At 42.4% G+C, this 20523-nt stretch overlaps 1 protein-coding gene across 2 annotated transcripts in view; it reads left to right on the top strand.

The window, feature by feature from the left end:
• The first annotated feature begins 1472 nt into the window (after positions 1-1472).
• Positions 1473-20523, top strand: part of LOC138288322 (B-cell receptor-associated protein 29-like) — a 306007-nt gene continuing 286956 nt past the window's right edge. Inside the window, exons 1-2 of one of the 2 annotated variants that reach the window (XM_069229838.1) lie at positions 1473-1579; positions 1848-1957. In XM_069229838.1, the coding sequence (XP_069085939.1) occupies positions 1866-1957 (92 nt within the window). In that variant the 5' untranslated portion in view covers positions 1473-1579; positions 1848-1865. Of the gene's footprint in view, positions 1624-1847; positions 1958-20523 lie in introns of both variants that reach the window. The other variant, XM_069229839.1, reaches the window with a different exon arrangement.

Raw genomic sequence — 20523 nt, 5'->3', positions numbered from 1 at the left:
CATACAATAGAGTGGCAGAGAGTGCAGCAGTGTAGAGTGGTGCAGTGGCATAGAGGGCAGAGTAGACTCGTGTAGCAGAGTGCAGTGGCGTAGTGCAGAGTGGTGCAATGCAGAGTAGAGTATAGTGCTGTAGAGTGCAGTCGCGTAGTGTAGAGTGGAGTGATGCAGAGTAGAGTGGCATAGAGTGCAGTGGCATAGAATGCAGTAGTACAGAGTAGATTGGTGTACAGTACAGTGGCGGAGAGTGCAATGTTGCAGAGTAGAGTGTCAGTGCAGTGATGTAGAGTGGAGTAGAGTGGCACAGAGAGCAGTGACGTAGAGTACAGTGGTGCAGAGGCGTAAAGTGCATTTGTTTAGAGTGCATTGGCGCACAGTACAGTGGCATAGAGTGGCATGGGGTAGAGTAGCATGGGTTAGAGTAGCATAGAGAGGAGTAGAATGGCATACAATAGAGTGGCAGAGAGTGCAGTAATGCAGAGTGGTGCAGTGTCATATAGTGCAAAGTAGACTCATGTAAGATAAATGTAGAGTCCCTGACATACACTCTAGTGCTGTGAGACTACAGACAAGTTGTGGGTACCTCACATCCTGACATTAGGTCTGTCGCCCAAACCATCTGCTCTGCCTCCTTCATTTTTTTTAGGTTTAAAGTCCATGGGCGGTTGGGGTAAGCCAGGTGTTTTTGTTCAATTTGTTTAAACTAGCATAAGGTTAATTACCCTAATGTTTCCCAAACTGTTTGCCAGGGGTTTTAAAATTCTCAGAAACAATCAAAAAATTGCTGTCACTTTCTCTTCAAGAAAGAATGGGTAGATTTGGGTAGGGGGGATGGCCTTGCCGCAGTACTGAAGGGCACTAATTTACTACTGAACAAGGACGTAATGTGACACCTGAATGTAGCATACCAGGGGAAAATCACTAAAGGACCACAGTGAATAAATAGTGCTATGTTAAAAAAGAGTGAATAAATGCACTGACAACATAGTGAGGCATGGCCTCTTGCGTAAACTGACGTTTGTTGTTGAATTTTTGTCCTGAATTTTGACCCTTTGTCCTGAATTTTGACCCTTTGTCCTGAATTTTTTGCAGTCCTGTCCAGAATTTGCATCAATGCCAGGTGGTCACCCTAATTGGGCCCCCTCCAAAAAAATTTACAATTATTCTATTAAATAGGCAATGTTTAAGTATGTCTAGAATTATTTAAACATTGCAGTTAAGTTTGTATACTGTTGCCTTACTAACATGTCAAAGTATCCACAGTGTGTTTATTACAAGTGGGTTTTTGAAAAGTTTTTTTTTTTTTTTACCGATGGCCCATTACAGAGCGGTTTACTGCAGTTATGTTTTCCCCCCAGCTTAAAAAAGCCCAGTTATCAGCATAAGTATAGTTATCAGTATAACGCTTCTTTTGGTCAGAGACTGTGCCCCTGGGATCACTTGAGGCCCGCGCCCACACCCGTGGGGTCGCGGAAGTCACCCCTTACAGTTTACGCCCGAAAAGACGTCACCACGCAGGTCATCCGCAGAAACGAGATCGAGAGAGAGGACGGACTGAGCCGTGCTGAACTAACGAGAACAGGCAAGTGCCCGCAAGCAATCGCGTGAGCCGCGCCCTGCCCCCGTGTAGGTGCCCGCCTTATGACTATCATTGGTAACCGCGCACTGCTGCTGCTGCTGCTGTGAGGCGCTCCAACCGTCCGCAGAGCTCCCTGTCGTGGCGCCTTGTCACTTCTGCAGTGATCAGCGCTAATCTTCCACCTGCACAGCGCCCCTACAGTTGCTTCCTTTAAGTCAGCCAGGCTGAAGTGCCCGGCTCTTCTGACAGAACTACTTTCTTTTTCTCGTAGGTCTGTTGCAGACTCAAGATGACTTTTCAGTGGACGGCAGTGGCCTCCTTCTTGTATGCCGAAGTCGCAGCGCTGTTAATTCTCTGCATCCCCTTTATCTCGCCTCTCAGGTAGGCGCACTGTCAAGGCCATTTTCCCGAGGTGTAGGAACCTCCGGTGTAACTGAAAACTAGTTGTTATAAGTACTGATTGATGTTCCAGGAACCTTAGGTGGTGAATACCACTGCGAGCTTAGCATATACCAGATCAGATCGAGGCCTGGATAGACAGCTCCTCTTTTGTGGCTATATGTAAAATGTGCTTCTAGAGGGGAGGGCCTACAACGTCAAATTCTTGCTCATCGCCCAAAATAAATAATGCATTGAATATGCGTGAAAACTGATCCATAATACAAACATAAACACCCCCGCATTTTATTTGTGTTGGAATTCCATGTTAAGATAAAGAGTGATACGATGTTTTTGCATTTCCGCGTTTTATTAAACTGCTGCTTGTTTAAGTTACCATATACACAAAAGGATCTTTTTGTGCAGCACAGCATAAGATAGTGTGCTCTCGTTTCAGTCCAGTTGCTGCTGGCGGAGTGAACACTGCAAATGGAAGTGTAGTGGTTTACAGCTAGTTCTGTCCAGCTGTCTCCCTTCACTCTTCATATGCAAACGAGTCCTATATCAAGAAAAGTTTAACTAACGTGTAGGCAACACTGGCTTTCCAGAATATCACTACATAGACCTTTGGAGCGTTTTACATTTCTGACTCTTGAGTTATTATTTACAGAATCATCCCTATCATGTGTCATAGAATTTAAAGGTCTCTTTGATACCTAGATGCACACAGTCCATCTCTTGTTCAGTCTATTCAATAAAGTACTAAGTTACTCGTGATTAACTATTAAGGATAACCATGCTTTTGGTTTTTATTGAATGTCGTATATAGCACATTTAATTGATTATCGTCTTTCAGTGCCTCAGAAACATCGTAGGCCTGTCTAATCATTTAACAATAGGTATTTGGTACACATCATCTGACCCAGGGTGGGTAGTAAATGCACCAGAAAGACTTAATTCTCCATACCTAAATATTAAGATGATGAGTAATGGACACTGGTAATGGTACATGGTAATAGTCTATAGAAATGCATGTTTTGTACCCATTCAGTAATTATTTACAACTCTTGTACCTAACTTTGTGCAGACCATGAAGGACTTTTTGTACTCATTAAGGTTATTGCCCGAATTGTCACCCTGGAGAAGCTGACTTTATCCACTTTATTAAAAATGTCCGTAATAAGAAAACCCAGAGCCTATCCTGGCTAGAGAACAAAACCTTAATGTCACAGCATGTGTATGCCTGGATGGCAAATAACTCCTATCCAGAACCGTAAATTAAATCCTGTTTAACAACCATTTTTTCCAAACAAATAAAAAGCAAGTTTCCGTTTCGGTGAGCTCTCTTTGCTGGCTCATGTGCCAAAATGGTTAAAAAACAATGCAGACAAAATGTTTAGGCTCAGAAGGAGTTAAGTAGAATCAATAAAGCACCTTGTCTGCCTATGTCCTGCTCCTTTTAAGGACCAAAAGCATTATTGTGCAAATCCCTCAACAACCTGGAAGTTCAGCTATGCCGTTGTAGAAGCTCTGAACCAAATACATGTAGAAAATGTACAGCTGAATATACGACTTGTAAATTCCTTGTAGTAGCAGTGGAAAAAAATGATTGTCCCCTTAGGAATGGAGATGGATACATGAAAGAAATCTACTCCAGTCCCTTTATGCCACCAAACTTTACCTTTCCAACTAGCAAAAAAGATGAACTGTGGACTTACTATTGTTTTATATCTTTTTAAATTGATATACAGTTGTGCCATTATTGAGGATTCCGATTATATTTCTGCCCGATAGGCAATCTATCATGTCTTTATCATGCTCATTAGATGATTTTATGAATTGACTTTTACAGCTGTATGCGCTTTAAAGTGATTGATTATTCTGACTCAGTCTGTTCATATTATGACTACTTTACACATGCTATGATTTTAATTAATCACTCATGTTGACAACGAAAGCAATTAAAGACACAGGTTGTTGGCAATAGAGAATAGGTTTACTTAAAATATGGCTGGGAGACAGTCAGCCTGTCTCAATTTGCTGCATGCAGGCAGCTGTTTATATAACCACAAACTATGCTGACTTCATACATATCATCTTAAAAAGCAGAAACAAGTCACAGAACAAGTTAGTGATATATTTAACAGAGGTGTGGAATTTAATAAAATATCTACTTGTTCATGGGACGGATTAATTCTTAAATCTACGTGTCCAGTAAAAAAAACTACTTGTCCCTTTGGTGCAATGTAGTGCTGCGACAAATTAGAGCAGCTATCTGATTATGGAAGAGCTATGATAATAGCCTCTCTGATTATGCCAGGGCTACTACTATAGTAGGGCCTGAATACTTGCAATTTAAATTGCTACTATAGCAATTTCCTTATTTTGCCACCTTTCCACAGATCTGCATACTGGGGCTGTAGGAACAGTAAGCAATTATTCTGGGACTGGAATGTCTTTCAGTCTGCAAACTTATTAACTTGCATGTTTTAAGGATTTTCACCAGCTCTTCTCTAATCTTTTCTCATAATGAGAAAGGTTGGAAATTTACTCCTGACAAAGGCAGAAGTAGAAGTTCTTCCAGGGTTGAGGAAAAAAGTAGTTGGAGGGAAAGTGAACTTGTAAACGCCCAATAGATTTTCGCATTAGCAAATTTACATATGCAAATTTGCTTGCGCTAAAATACAGTTCACAAATATTTTCTAGGAGTACGATTTCCTGGTTTACTTCTGTAAGTTCTTGTGAATTCATGAAAGCCACTAATTCAAAGACATGTACCATGGGTTCACATTTGTGACTTTCTTTAAGAATTGGGTCCCTAATTAGGTCTGGCATTAACAAAAACTTTTGTTTTTATTAAACTTCTGTTTCTCTCTCCATCGACTGGCTCTACTGTGAGTGATCGCATTCTGCTCTTCCAAAAAGAGCATATTGACACGCATAGTAGTTTTGTTCAGTGCCAGGAACCATTGTGGCAATCCGTGGCGTAACAAAACTGAAGGGGCCTGCCCTGCAAAGAACGTGGATCTCCCTCCTGCAGACTCGCTCAGGGCAGATGCTGTGCTGAGGGGCCCCCTGGAGGGTGGCTACACCACTGGTGTCAATGTGTGCTTTTTGAGACCAAAATATCTTTTTATTTCTTTTGGTCAGTGTTTGATAAAATGGTGAGGGTTTGGCAGCCCCCCCAACAATAAAGTGTTACAAAAGCCATGTCAAAATAAGGCATGCATTGACGAAACCAAAAAATGTTGGATCGGTTGGCTTTGTCAGTGCTTGTTTATTTTCATGCTTCCCATAATCTTGTTGAAAATGCTTACACTGATTTTCCATTAGGAATATTTTTTGGGAAATACTAGTATTTAACAGTTTACTAAATGGCTCTTCAAAGAAATTGCACCTAAAATTACATAGTAGTGAATTTTTGTTTCCTACTTGCATTTTTTTAAACATTTTGTTTTGAAAGCAAAGAATCATCACTCTTGCTTACAAGCTTCTGCAAACATTTGCCTCTAATCAGAGAGCATTCTGGGAGCATTATTCTTAGCCCCATATTGTTAAACTTTTCAAACATGAGTTATGTATATGTGTATATATATATATATATATATATATTAGTGGAACCACTGTCAATAGTGCAGTGTGACCTTAAAACGTTTATTTACAACGCTCACCCTAATAATGAAGGCTTTTAATTAATGAACCATAAATAAAAGTTCAAACAACATTAGCATTTGGACACACACTAACTCAACTGCAGACCGTTCCCTTCTCTGTAAACTGGCAGCCAAAGGGTTTGTGCTGCAGGAGGTTGGGCCTGCTTGTCCCAAGGTCAAAATAAACATGAAAACTTGTTGCCCCTGACCCCAAACTATATGTCCCGGGCGTTTGGCAATATGAATTCCACATCCATGATTTAAACATAGACACCGCACTACCTACATCTTTGAACTCGCATCCTCTCCTCTCAGTTCCCTTTATCGTAACCCTAACAGAGTTTGGGTGAAACATGAACCTTTAGCCTCTCCTCTCCAAGTTTTGTTTGTTCTGCTATTCTCAGGTATTCTTATGCTACTCTGTATACTCTTGACTAAAGTTACCTTTGGCCACATATTTCCTAGGTCATTGTCTCAGCTAACAACGAGAATGGAATACATCCTGTGATCTTCAGCTCTCCAAGGCTTATTAAACATGTTTTCTCATTTAACTAAACTTGATGATCTTGGGAACTCTCACCTACTTTGTATCCATATGTAACTTGGGTCTGCGTTGTTCTTTAATTGCATAGAGGTTTATAGATCTATCTGCTGATAGCAGTGATGGTGGTGTTTTTTGTGTCTGTCTGATGTATCCTTGCATTTAATATTTTCTTTAACATTCCCCCTTTAGTTGATATTTCAACTACTTCTAACTCCTGGTCCTTACTAGATATGTGTTCCTCGTGGCACCTTTTATCCTTGCTGGTGATTTTGCTATGAACACCTCTCCCACTTGGGTCTAACCTTTACTACATATCAAAAGCAGTAACACACATGGGTAAATAAAGCCTTAATTAGTCCAGAATGGTGGGCAATCGAGCCAACCCTCAAACCATTTATCTGGGGCACCTCCCTCGCCCACCATTGCCCATTGTAGATCATGCAGAGCTTGTATCACCCCAGTCAAAGTTCCTATGTCCTCATAGTTCCCACAAGCGCCTCTCTCTATGGCCGTCATAAGGTCTAGCACATATTGGTGCTACAAGATTATTATTCTCATTGTTCGCAACTGTTCCTTAATTGCGTTACACTCTTTTCCCATAGCATTGATCTTCGTCATTAGTTTCCACTGTATTTGGTGCCATCGAGCTGTTTCCTTTGCCTGGACGAATGACAACACATTTCCAAAGAACAGTTGAGCATCATTGAACGGTCTGAACTCTTGGGGCATACATAACCTTCAAAAAGTGGTCCCATAATACACTGCAGACCTTTTTCTGTGATGATGAAGAAGAGTGAACAGACGGCTCATGTGGTGCTTGTGCATTGCCATTCGTTCTTTGTTGTGCCATTGAGAAATTCTGGGTTTTTATTGGTGCATTGGTTCTGATTCTCCGGCCTTTGGGTGCTTGGTTCACGCCAAAGGGATTTCACTCATTGGATTTTGTTGCCCATCCCAATACGTCCATTGTTCCTCCTGGTTGGCCATAGCAACGCATGGTTACCATATGGCTCAACAGCTTCACAGGTCAGTTATTCTCCCCATGCCAGCTTCTCCCCCTTCCCAAACACTGCTCGTTTTGAATTGGTGCTCCCGACCTAAAAAGATTTCTGTTTTTAATTCCCCTTCTTTCCATTCTACTGGCTTTCTGCTCAAGAATAGTGTGCTTATGACAACACTTTGTAAATCTGGTCCTAACGGTATACTTATTAGAACAATGGGATTATGGCCAAAGCATTATGCAGCCACTACAGTGTCAGTCGTTACATGTGCTGCAGAAATGCAGACGTATCGCAAGGCTGACAACGTTCTATGCATCTCCTACCAGCCAGTCACGAGGGTGCCTCATTAACTGGCATTCCTGAGGGGATGTATGCAAGGCAGTGCTTCAAAAGAGGGCTAATAATGGTTTGGGGAGCAGCAAGGAAGGCCAGTTGAGGCAGAGGACTGACGTGAAGAGAGGAAGCCACATGAACCATTATAGACTGTACATATAGTGCACACACTGATACACACCCACATACTTCATCCTCACAGGGAAGTATTGATATCCTGTGCTTTTGTTACCCCTCTCAAAGGCAAACAATAGCTTAGGCGGTACTTGTTTTTTTCATGTCCATCTTTTTCTGTGTTCTTTGATTTTGCTGATTGCAGTACACATGAGCAAATTGTAAGACTACTTCAACAAAGTGAAACTTGCACGCTGTTGTGTACATTTGCAGTGGCCATCATGCCATCTTGTCACAGGTTCTTGTATAGTAATTTTTATTGTTGCCTGTGGTCTTTACAGCAGTGTCTAGCAACGCTTCATGTGGATTATCTGTGGCAGGGCTGACCAATTTATGTGGCAAGAAAAGTCCCGTTATGCATTTCCAATGCCAGTAGGTTCAACTCAAGCAAATGCTAGACCTGTTGCATTGCAAATGATTGTTGATCTTCCGCTTGCAAACATAGTTGTGAATCTAGACTTGTTGGTCGGTCATCGGGGGTGAACTTGCTGGTCCTCCGTGTGCCCCTTACTCCAGAATACCTGCTTAAGGAAGAACTTAGCAGCCTTTGTTAGCTTAGACATATGTGCCCCCATTTAATTTCCTAGTACATCTGTGCTGTGTGAGTTTACAGTGCTTCATATATAAGGGCATTTTGGCACCTGTACCTAAACCTACAGAGAAGTTTGCACATATACATATATATTTGTTTATGCTTGCACTCCTACTAGGTAGGAACCACAGGAGCACACCTTTCAGATTCATGAGCAAACAGGTGAGAATTGTTAGTATCATTGGATAGACTCCAAGTGGGAGAACCACATAGAGCTTGATGAAATGCTTGAAAGCTGGTTACATGACCTGATGACCACAGTAGTGGCTTAGGTGTGTCCTTGTAATTTTTATTCAACAATGCTTTTGTTGATAAGAGAAACCTGGGACCCCAAAAAATTTTTTCATGGCCTTTAAATGTGGTTGTCTCCCTCCTTTGAACAATAAGTCACCATACACAGTTCTTAATTGGTTGCATTCAAAACATTACTATATGTATTCATACAAATACTGCTGCTTTTTCATGCCTTTCTTTTTTAGTGATGTTCATGAGCCCACATGGGATATGTCATGTAACCGTTGTGTGAAGGGAACTAATTCTGTATTGTTTACCTCAGCTTCATTATTTTCTACTTGTACCTTTGTAAAAATAAAAATCTTAGTTATGTACAAGAAATAATATTCAATGAGAAAGAGTAGCTATGTCTGTTCTATTGTAATCAGTAACTTGCCCTACAGTGCCCTTCATAGCCATTTCTTAGTGGCCAACATGGCCACTGTTCCAGGTTGAGACGGCACAGATGTGGTGGATCAATGAACACATATTTAGCCTTCCTCACCATTATTAACCCGATGGCTCATCTAGAGAATAATTCCCCATTGGTCAGACAACCACAACAGGCTTTGTACAATTTACAGTAATCTCCTCTATTCTAGTTGTATTAAAGTTACATTATGTTTTTTAAGAACTCCTATCTCAGTTGCACCAAAGTAACTCTCAAGATAGCGTCCGTCCGATAATTCTTCCTCTTTCTTTGTGTCTTGGGGTGTTAATTCTCCTACTCACCAATCCTAACGAGGTGCAGTTACAGTTCTATCACAGGAATGATAATTGATATTGTCATTGTGTTATGGTGTTCATGAGGTCACTACAGTACTACAATCCTGTGTTATCAATGACAGTGTCCTTTGCTGATTGCTGCATTGGCACAAGCATTCGGTCTAAGAGGTGCTTCAAATAGTTCCTTCATGAATTAATCAAATTACCTGTGGGATCTAATCTTTTCATGGTGATGTATGCTGCCTGGAGACCCAAAGATGATTTACAGTTAATACCTAGGTATTTGATAATTTCTCCCATTAATGGGTTATTAGAGGGTACTGGTATTGGTGCTCTGGTGGGGTCAGTGCCACTGGAGAAAGCTACAATCTGACGGCTATAAAGAAAGATAACTGATTTGGGGGTCTGCTGCTATTAACCACTCGCTGATTGAGTCTTTTGCTTAGTTCAGTCAATCTTTACAGTTACTTTGTCTACATCAAAAGCAATGGTACCTTCACCAGACCCGAAGATATCACAGATATCTTTCAAAAAGTTCCTCTTCAATAATCTTATCTTGTTTGGATGCTTGGTTCCTTGAGGGGTTCCCATACCTGTGCCAATGTCTCCGTTATGGTGTAGTCTAATGGTGATATTGCTATGAATGATAGTATTGTCTTCAGATGGGGTACGTATATCCGGTCCCGGTGGTTGGTGCAATTAATGGCAATCTGTGTGTGTGTGGTGAGCAGAATTTGCTCTGGCCTCTTCCACCTTAAATAAGACACCTCCAAAAATATTTTGTGTAGTATCATCAGGAATCTTTCATTTTGACTCAGTCTATTTGGCCACCTTCTTGTTGTCATTTCCAATGTAACTAATATAATGGTCGCTGCTTAGGTTTTCTCGGGAAACCTTAATTTTGATTAGGGCGGTTACTCTGGGTAATGCATCAGTATGTACACCCTTAAGAGCGCTTCCGGCTCCTTTTGCCTAGTATTCATGTCTTTCTGTGTAATTTTCTCTTTACAACCTTTCTGGTGAAATGTTATACTGTGGTGTTCTTGGTAAGACCACATTCTGCTTGACATTAATAGCCACTGGGTTGATAGGCATTTTTGCCTACATTGTTTTAGTGTTTGACCCATACTCTGTCATCTTTCACCAATAGTATTTTTGGTAGTATAGTCTGTAATCCTGATCAGACAATACCCATATAATCAAACAATTCAAACCCACATTTTCCTCCAAATACACTCCGTCAGGATAGTCCCAACAAATGATATGCACATTTGTCCTTAAAAATTTGTGTTTATCTGTTATTGGGTCTATAATATAGTTAAAAGGGGTGAACATGGGGAAACCAGAACATTAGTGAACCGCACACATTGATTGCTATAGCCTGAGAATGGAACTTGTGCAATTGGTTCTTGCTAAGAGAAGAATTTGCAAATCCTTTATCAAGGAGGAATTTAACAGATGTCCCTACAACCTTTACTTGTCCATATGGGCCTGTGTTGTTTACTGACATCCTGCTCCGTTGTGCTAGTGCTCTCTGGCAACCCTATAGGTAACTGTATTAGACATATCCTGTCTTGTCAAACATTTGACAGTCATTATCAACTAACATAATCTGTGTCTGAGGTTTTCTAGTTTTAAAAATAATTCTGTGAATGTGATATGGCTAACTGATGAATAGTCTGTCTCTCTTACTCTGCTGTATTTGGACATCCTCTATTCATACTCCTCCCTTTTTTGTCTGGATGTATTTAGAACTATTGTGTGTCCAGTGGTCAGTACACCCATAATTATAACAATGTTGTGTATGTTGGAGACAGCATTGTAGTTACTGTTCTGTCCAGGAGACGAAACTGAGCATGCCTTCTGTTGTCTACTTCTACCTCTGTCTCCTTAACCTCCAAAAAAACCCTACCTCTGACAGGTGAGTAGGCCTGTTGTTTTAGTATTCTTGTTTTAGCTCTATTGTTTACCCCCACTTTTTGCCTGCTTGTCAATGTGTTTGACTGTGTTCACTGGGATCTTGCTAACCAGGACCCCTATGATTATGCTCTCTCCATTCTAACATAGTAACTGTGCCCTTTTCTTCCCACAATTGACATACTGGTTCCCCCATGTAAATCCCTAGTATATGGTACTCCGGGCATTGGGGTTCCAGGGGATCCCCATGGGCTGCAGCAGTTATTCTGCCACCCATAGGGAGGCCATGCAAAGGGATCTGCATGCCTGCCATTGCAGTCTGCGTGAAACGGGTGCATGCACCTGTTTTCATTACAGGTCACTGTACCAGGTCACTGTAAGTCATCCCTATAATAGGCCCTCTCAGCCCATAGGGCAGGGTGCAGGTACCTGTGTGTGAGGACACCACTGCACTAGCAGAGGTGCCCCCACAAACCCCAGCCCATTTTCCTGGACTTTGTGAGTGCGGGGACGCCATTTTATGCGTGTACTGGACATAGGTCACTACCTATGTCCAGCTACATAATGGTAGCTCCGAACCTAGACATGTTTGCTATCAAACCTGTCTGATTCATACCCCAATACTGTTGCAAGTATTGGAAATATGATTCCATGCACTCTGGAGGCTCTTTAGAGGACCCCCAGCATTGCTACCCACCAATCTTACAGGGTTTTCAGGGCAGCCCAAGCTGCTGCCACACCTCAGACAGGTTTCTTCCCTCCTGCTGCTTAATCTGATGCTCAGGAAGGAAGAACAAAGGATTTCCTTTGGGAGAGGGAGGTCTCCCCAAGCCACTGGTATGCATTGAAGGGCACATTTGGAGACCTCAGTGCATAAACCAGTCCACACCGGTTCAGGGACCGCCAGTCCCTGGTCTGGTGTGAAACTGGACATTGGAAAGGGAAGTGACCACTCCCCTGTCCATCACCACACCAGGGGTGGTACTCAGAGCTCCTCCAGAGGGTCCCTGGGTTCTCAAGGTTGGCAGGGAACTCTGGGAGCATCTGAGTGGCCATGCAGGTGACGTCCGAGCCCCCTCCTGATAGGTGCTTACCTGGCTAGGTGACCAGTCCCCCTTTCAGGGCTATTTGCGGTCTCTCTCTCTTGGGTGGGTCCTCAGATTTGGCTTGCAAGATTCCAGCAGGACTCCTTTGCAACCTCCACTTCGACTTCTGGCTACCAGAACTGTGACTGGAACCTCCAGGACCCAACAAGCTGCCTCAAATAAGAAAAACTCTTCTGCAACATTGTTTCTAGGGCTCCTGCCAGCAATTGCAACATTTCCACTAGCTGTGCATCAACTGAGGGCAGAGTGTCTTCAGTCTGCACTAGAAGAAAGAAGGAATCTTCCTTGGAGTGAAGGAGTCACTCCCTTGCATCCACAGGCACCTGCCTCAACGTCTACCGGCTGCGTGGATCTCCTCTCATCCTGAGCTGCGTGGATCCAGCATCACAGGTGGTGGTCTGGTGTAGTAGTCTTGGTCCTCTCTACCGGCTGTCCAACTTTGGTGGAGGTAAGTCCTTGCCCTCCCACGCAGGACAGTACCCCTGTGAACTGCATCTCTTGCAGCTGCCAAGGCTTGTTTGCATCTCCTCCAAGGGATCTTCAGGCGACATGTCACTCCATCCCCCAACACTCCTTCCTGCGACGCACAGCCCTCTGCATGGTTCTCATACGGTGTGGGATCCCTTTCTGTAGTGCTGCAGGCTCTCCTTCTGCAACTTCTCTGGGACTTCTGTTGGTGCTTCCTTTGCTCCTGTGGACTCTGTGTCGCTGAGTGTCCCTCTGGCTCCCCCTTCACAGCTGAGTCTTCCTGGACCTTGCTGGTCCCTGCGGCTGTGCTACTTTCCCACAAACCTCCAATTTGCCTTTGCCAAGGCTTGTTGGTGGAATTCCTGCACCAACACCCGTCTGCAATCTTCACTCCAGTGTGGGACATCTTCTGCATCCATCAGGAACTCTTCTCCAGCTCCAGGGCTGCAGTGCTGACCTGTTCTTCCTCAATTGACAAATTCCTGCAGGTACAGCTGGGTAGATAGTAGCTCCTACTCCTCCTGGACTCCACTGACACTTTTGGACTTGGTCCCCTCTCTCCACAGGTCTTCTTCTCCAGGAATCCACTTCTGGTTGCTTGCAGTCTTGCCTGGGTGTCTTCTTTTCTTCTTTTTCCTCCTTTTAGATGGTTTGGGGAAATTCCAGTGATTTACTCCTGCTTTCCTGGTCGCTGGGGAGGGGTGGGGGGAGTACTATGTTACTTACCTCTGTGGATTTCTAGTACTCCCTGCTCCCCTCTACACATTCCACTTACCTAGGTGGGGGGTCCTGTGATCGCATTCCATTTCTTTAGTATATAGTTTGGGCTCCCCCTTGGGTCACTATTGGTTATCTACATTTGCAGTGTTTTCTAGCCTTTTTTATGCCTATTAGTGTTTACTAGTGTATATAATTAGTGTATTACTTACCCTCTATTGGAGGGATGCCCTTCTAGTATTTTGTGGTATTGTGTTCCAAAAATAAAGAACCTTTATTTGTGTGCAACTGAGTGGTCTCTTTCATGTGTGTAAGTGCTGTGTGACTACAGTGGTTTTGTATGAGCTTTGCATGTCTTCTAGATAAACCTTGGCTGCTCATTCACAGCTACCTCTAGAGCAGTGGTTTCCAACCTTTTGATTTCTGTGGACCCCCACTTTAACATTAATGGAACCCAGGAACCCCCACTGAATCATCATGGGAATCCGGGGACCCCCGCCTGAGTCATTACTGGGAGCTGGGGACCTAATTTGCCAATATTTGTTAATATTTTTTAAGTTTCTAGGCTCTCGCGGACATCCCTGAGAAGGCTTCGCGGAGCCCCAGGGGTCCCCGGACCACAGGTTGGGAACCACTGCTCTAGAGAGCCTGGCTTCTAGACACGGCCTACACTCCACTAAGTGGGGATACCTGGTCCTGGTATAAGGTGTAATTACCTTGGATACCCATCACACACCAGGCCAGCTTCCTACATCTACATATTCCTCAATTCTTTTTATATTATCATATCTTTCCGTTCATTCCTTTCCCCCCCCTGGAAATCCACCCTTCTCCTACTTCTGGCGTAATTTTCCCATGAATACAATGCATCCCATATTAACAACATGCTTTTCTTCCCTTTCAACTCACTTACTCACATAAATTCTTCTAAATAATCAAGTTTATTTTCTCTCTGATGTCCCATCAGTGGGGCATTGCAAAGTTAGATCTCTGGCAGTGAGCCTGACTCTATACAACATTTAGACATACATTGATCACCAATATCATATTTTACTTTTATGTTTGTTAAAATGTGATTGCAATCTCAAAAAAGACATACTTTTATACTGTGGTTTTAGACTTCTGAGGCCTGCTGTTATCCCTCTTTGGGACAAGGACAAGCATCAGTGAATTGTTGTACCTTTACTTGCCATGTTTTTCTGTTCCCTTTATCCCTAATGGATATATCTTCCTCATGCATTCAAGATGGGGTACTTCAACCTAGGTCTTCCAGTGTCCTGCACTGGGTAATCCACAATACACACTATGCCTTTAATCTTCCGTTCTAATCCGGGTAATTCCTCATCTCCTATTTTCTAGAATATAAGTATTCCACAAAATGTAAAAGTCAGTCATACGGTCTAACCTGGGTTATTCCTCATCTTGTATTTTTCAAAAATATGAGTATTCCACAAAATATTTTAAACCACAAAATTTAAAATATCACTGTCCTTTGTTCTATTTCTCTGTTAACAAAAACATGTGTCTCATAGTCAAAGAGGTACGGAGTCAGAGTCGGTCTCACCTGTTTGATGGCACAACCTCTAGAAGACCCACTCGTGTGATTAGACAGACTTTAGTCAAGCAAGGGGTCTGCAAACCTTGATTATGTGCACTTCCATTCAGTCGAGGCAGCCTTTGTTCCTTTGGCCGTCGTCGGTATAGACTGGAATTGACTCTTATATGTCTCACCGTAAGTCAACAAGGAAAGAAATCAAAGACACAAGTCGTTAACAATGGAGAATAGGTTTACTTCAAATATGGCCAGGAGACAGTCAGCCCTGTAGAACTGAAGACTGTGTCAATTTGCTGAACGCAGACAGCTCTTTATATATTCACAGATTATGCTAACTTCATACTCATCATCTTTAAAAGCAATAACAAGTCACATAAGTTACTGATATATTTGAACATAGACGCCACACCACCTGCATTCTTGAACTCGTGTCACCTCCTCTCTGTCCCCATTTTCGTAACCCTAACAGAGCTTGGATGAAACATTCACCTTTAAGCTCTCCTATCCAAGTGTGTGTGTTCTGCAGTTCTCAAGTTTTCTTATTCTACTCTGTATACTCTTGACTGAAGTTACATTTAGCCACATATTCCTTAAGTCTCTGTCGCAGCTAACTGTGATGGAATACTTGCTGTGAATGTACATTTTTCAAGGCTTGTTAAACATGTTTTCCCGTTTTAACTAAACTTCCTGATCTTGTGAACTCTCACCTAGTTTGTGTCCTTGTGTACCCTGGGTCTGCACTGTTTTTTAATTCCATAGAGTTTTATAGTGCTTCTTGCTGATAGTAGTGTTTTTTTTTTTTTTTTGTTTGTTTGTCTGAGGTTTATTTGCAATTTTTATTTTCTTTAACACTCATAAGCGCAATAAATTTGACTATGCTCATTGCTGGCTGGCACCCTGTTGTCGGATCATTCTGGAATGCGAAGATTGATACGGCATCCATTACTCGAATTCTACTAAGTATACCCAAGGCCAATTTATTGGGACTGTTTGCTTGCACTTGATCATCTAAGTAGGACTGTAGATTTAGTGACATGACTATATTTTTTGGTAATCAAGACCTGATAGAATTGAGGTAAGCAATATATAGGGATTTCCCACGCATTCAGACATCAGGCTTACTAGTGGTGCTTTGAGATATAGGGCGGAAGTTCTTACTAATTCTGAATATGTCAGGTTAAGATACTTCAGAATTAAACAGTGCAAAACCGATTAACCTAATGACAAACTGCAATCGGTAATGGAAAATGGGCATATCTTCTTGATGCATAGAAACATGGGAGCAAGAACGATATACATGACTCAAATATGTTACCTGTGTACGTTTGGTAGCAGGTCGATAAAGCCTAGAATCTAGCCCTGAATTTCTTGTCAATCAGTGACACAAGCACAGGTCACACTGACTGGCTGTAGTAGAGAATCTCTGATCACTGGTTGTGTATAATCCTCTATGAACTGATATTTGATCTTGTAATTGTATAAGGCCATTTTACATGTCGCTTTTTGGAAGGTTGTAAGCAGACTTAACCCATATCTGGTATCTGTTCCTTCGGGTACTATCCATGGAATTTGTTATTAAGAAGGAACACTGATAAAACAGTGAAGTTTTGTCACGGTTTCGGGCGGGGCTGATCAGGACTTTGGTTGGGACACCCCTTGAGGTCACCGAATATCCTAAAGAGGTAGTACACTGGGGCAGAGGAGCAGCTAAAGGCATACACGGAATGGACAGCTACGGATAGGCACAGGAAACAGGAAAGTAAAAGCAGAGCAACCCTTGTGTGAACAAACAGGAAACGGATTACCAGTGGACAAACACGCTGGGGTTGTACACAGAGTAAGGCGCAGAACCTCCCACAGTGACAGGGAATCTCAATGCCTCTGTGCAGTTTGCTCTTACAGATAGTCACCCTGCCAGCCCCATAGAAAGGAGGCAGCAGAAGTGATTCTGTCTCTGGACCCTAGAGCACAAACAAGGATAGTACTTACATACACAGGACACGCTCTTGTGGGTCCAGCTGGAAACACAGTGGCGATTCCTGAGAAAACAGCAATAGCACACTGTCACTGTTAGGCACGAAATACAACGTATAACACTGGACAAGGATGGGGGCTGGAATTGCCTCCTGGAAACCAGGAGCCAACCCCAGTACACAGGAGGACACGTATACACTGGTGAAGACTGATAGAACACTTACCAGACACAAAGAACCAAGAAGAAACAGGCTCAGGCTGAAGCAAAGGCGGGTCTAGGACTTGAAAACAGGGCGCAAACTTCTGTCTGGGACAGACAGAGACAGGACTGGGAAACTGAGAACCGGCTCTGGCTGGAACAGGCAAGGACAGGACTGGAATACAGGGAGTAGGAAATGAGCAGTAAACAGGACTGGGAAACAGAGAGAAGGTTCAGGCTGAAACAAGGCAGGAGCAGGGCAGAGAAACAGGGAGCAGGCTTTGGAAGAAACAAACAGGTACAAGGCTAAGAAGTAGGGAGCAGACTCTGGCTGGAACAATCAGGAGCAGGGCAGAGAAACAGGAAACAGGATCAGGCTGGAACAGAACAGGAACAAAACTGGAACACCATTCGACAAGGGGTCTGTAACACAAAGGAATTGAAGTCCGATGCACGACGGGGAGCTTGAGGAAATGGCTGCTTATAAGCAGTTCCAAGCTGGGCTGCACAGGAGAGGTTTCAGGTGTGTGTGGTTTCGGACACTTGCAAGTCCTGGAGGAGAGGATCCAGTGAAAAGGAGCAACTGGACTTCTCCCATTGAAAACAATGGGAAACAGAATCCGGGTTTTCCTGACTACCAAACTGTGCATTATGGGATTTGCAGTCCCAAGAAGCAAATGTAGTCCTACACAAGTGTACCATGGAGAAAGGAGAAACAAACAGGAGTCCGCAAGGGACTCTAGATAGGTGTTCAAGGTGATTTCCAGGCTTCTGACAGTCCCCTTACAGCGCCCCCTGGAAATGGGATGACCGAGTCGTAACAAGTTTGTTATTAAAATAGTATCCTAATGCTTAACCCAATTCAGGTGTATTATTTGACCGACCATTCCTCATCCTGATTGAAGTGAATCAATGAGACTTAATACACTGAAAACAATGTCCCATACAGTTGAGTTTATATGTTATACAGATTGTGTTCTAGTTTTGTTTCAGTTACTCCCAGTCTAAAACAATGAAGGTGGTGAACTTTGAACTTTCATGAGGCCTGATAAACTAAATTTTCATATGTCTATATTACAATCCAGTTCTGAAAATTACTGGTGCTGGGTTTACAGTTTAAAGTTGTTTATTAGTGTATTTTTATCTTTAAGGATCTCCTTAAAATATTTCTAATCTGATCAGTTAATGGTGTGGTTGGATGGAAGGCATGGGTTTGGACCACAGTATTTCGATTTTGGAGTGAGGTTTTTAGCAAAAATTCTGTAACAGTCTGGAGGTAACCATACCAGTGGACTCACCTGTTGCATAATTGGACATGGTGAAAGTAATGGTCCCTGAGGGATTTTGAAAAATTGCTGGTCTAGTGTTCATGGCAAAAGGAGACTTGCCATAACCTGGTTTAATGATCAGTTTCTATCCAGAAAGCCTTGCTTAAAGACACAGGTATTGCAGCGAAGTAGAGCGCAAGTATTGTGAAGTCATACTACACTCTACAAGGCCAAAGGAGATTTGGTCATAGATGCTGGAAGTAGGTGCTGAGGGTGTTATAACAACTCCCTCCTTCCCCCCCCCCCAAAAAAAATAACCACGCTAGACCACAGAAAGTTAATAACAATAAAGATACCTTTAAATATTGTTTTCCTCTTGTCACATTTGCTGCATGTTTAAAGACAGAAGTTAAATATCAAGCTGTGTGTTCTGACAAATTGTCGCTTTTTCTTTTAAAATGGAAATTGGTGTTTACTTTTCTTTCTCTGACTGCAAAATCTTGTGATTTTATAAAATGAACTATGTGACAATCATGCCAGCAAGAAAGGAAAGGCCCCAGGATGTCTTGCATACATTTCAAAATGAATCGGCAGTTCGAAAAGCACAAACAAAGCGTTGTTTCTGTAACTCTGCAGTGTGATAGAAGGAAAGATTTTAATAGGATTGTAAGAAATTTGGGTATTATTTGAGAATAATGAGAGCCCCACTAAAATAAGAAACACAATCCTTGTGTGTGTTGTGCCTGTTTTTTACATTTGTTCTAGTTCGTTAACCCACTTTTCATGTATTTGACTCCAATCTGTCTAGGGGATAAAGAGCAGGTAATCCGAGGTGTGAGCTACATTTACCTATGACAGGCAGGCATCTTCAAAAGTCAGCCCTCGCCTACCCTTTGAAGCTCAAGAAGGGCAGAGTACACACTTCCATGCCATCTAGCTCAGGAGAGAAAAGCTCTTCCCCACACTCAAGGCCCTTTTGACTCGTATCTGGAAGTACACATCACACCACAGGAGAGTCATTAACAGTCATGACACCCTGGGCACTAGCAGAACACCCTGGGCACTAGCAGAAAGGCACATTTGGTTTGGGTAGAAAAAATGCCAACTTTTGTAAAGCATTATTATACAACAGAGCAACCAATCTTCCCCAAGTAATAAGAGCTTGTGTGCTTTATCTTGTAGTGTGATTTATTTGCTACACAAGACATTTTTTGATGAGCTTATATACTTTGGAGGCAAGGTCATTATTGGTCTGTTGTTCAGACACAGGGTTTTAGATACCTCACTTTGTTATAATAATTGTTCATAATGGTTCTTAGAGCATGGTTTGGCATATTGGTATCATGGTGGTTTTCACTTTTGATTGGTTAGAGTTATGCACTTGGTTGATGTGCGGTCACTTTGAGGTGCTCCTATTGTGGGCAGGCGATGCACAGATTGGTTGGGCGTATGGACTTAATTATCCTCCTTATTGTGTATCATTGGTATGGTTTTATGTCAGTATCTTCAGGATTGTTCACAACACTGAGCCCTGAGGAAGGTCTTGCGGTCCTATTTGGCCACTTGAGACCGAAACGTCGACAGTCCATCTTTCTTAACACCATTCGTTGCACCTTATGGTATGTCAGTTCCATCTGACCAGTTGAATGTTAAGGGTTTACTTGATGGGACTGTGGATTTATGAACCTATTCTGTTAAGAGGATTGTTTGCTCTTTCCTCGATCCCTATAGTTAGTTCATAATAGTAATGTTGAGGGATCATGGGGTCGCGCTAGTGTTAATATGGTAATATATGTATGTATTGTTGTGTATATTGGTGCATATAACGTTTTTGTACTAAATGTACAGGGAGTGCAGAATTATTAGGCAAATGAGTATTTTGACCACATCATCCTCTTTATGCATGTTGTCTTACTCCAATCTGTATAGGCTCGAAAGCCTACTACCAATTAAGCATATTAGGTGATGTGCATCTCTGTAATGAGAAGGGGTGTGGTCTAATGACATCAACACCCTATATCAGGTGTGCATAATTATTAGGCAACTTCCTTTCCTTTGGCAAAATGGGT

The sequence above is a fragment of the Pleurodeles waltl genome, chromosome 4_1, assembly GCF_031143425.1.
Source record: "Pleurodeles waltl isolate 20211129_DDA chromosome 4_1, aPleWal1.hap1.20221129, whole genome shotgun sequence".
NCBI lineage: Eukaryota > Metazoa > Chordata > Amphibia > Caudata > Salamandridae > Pleurodeles > Pleurodeles waltl.
Note: the sequence above shows the minus strand (reverse complement) of the source record. Positions and strands in the feature narration are given on the sequence as shown.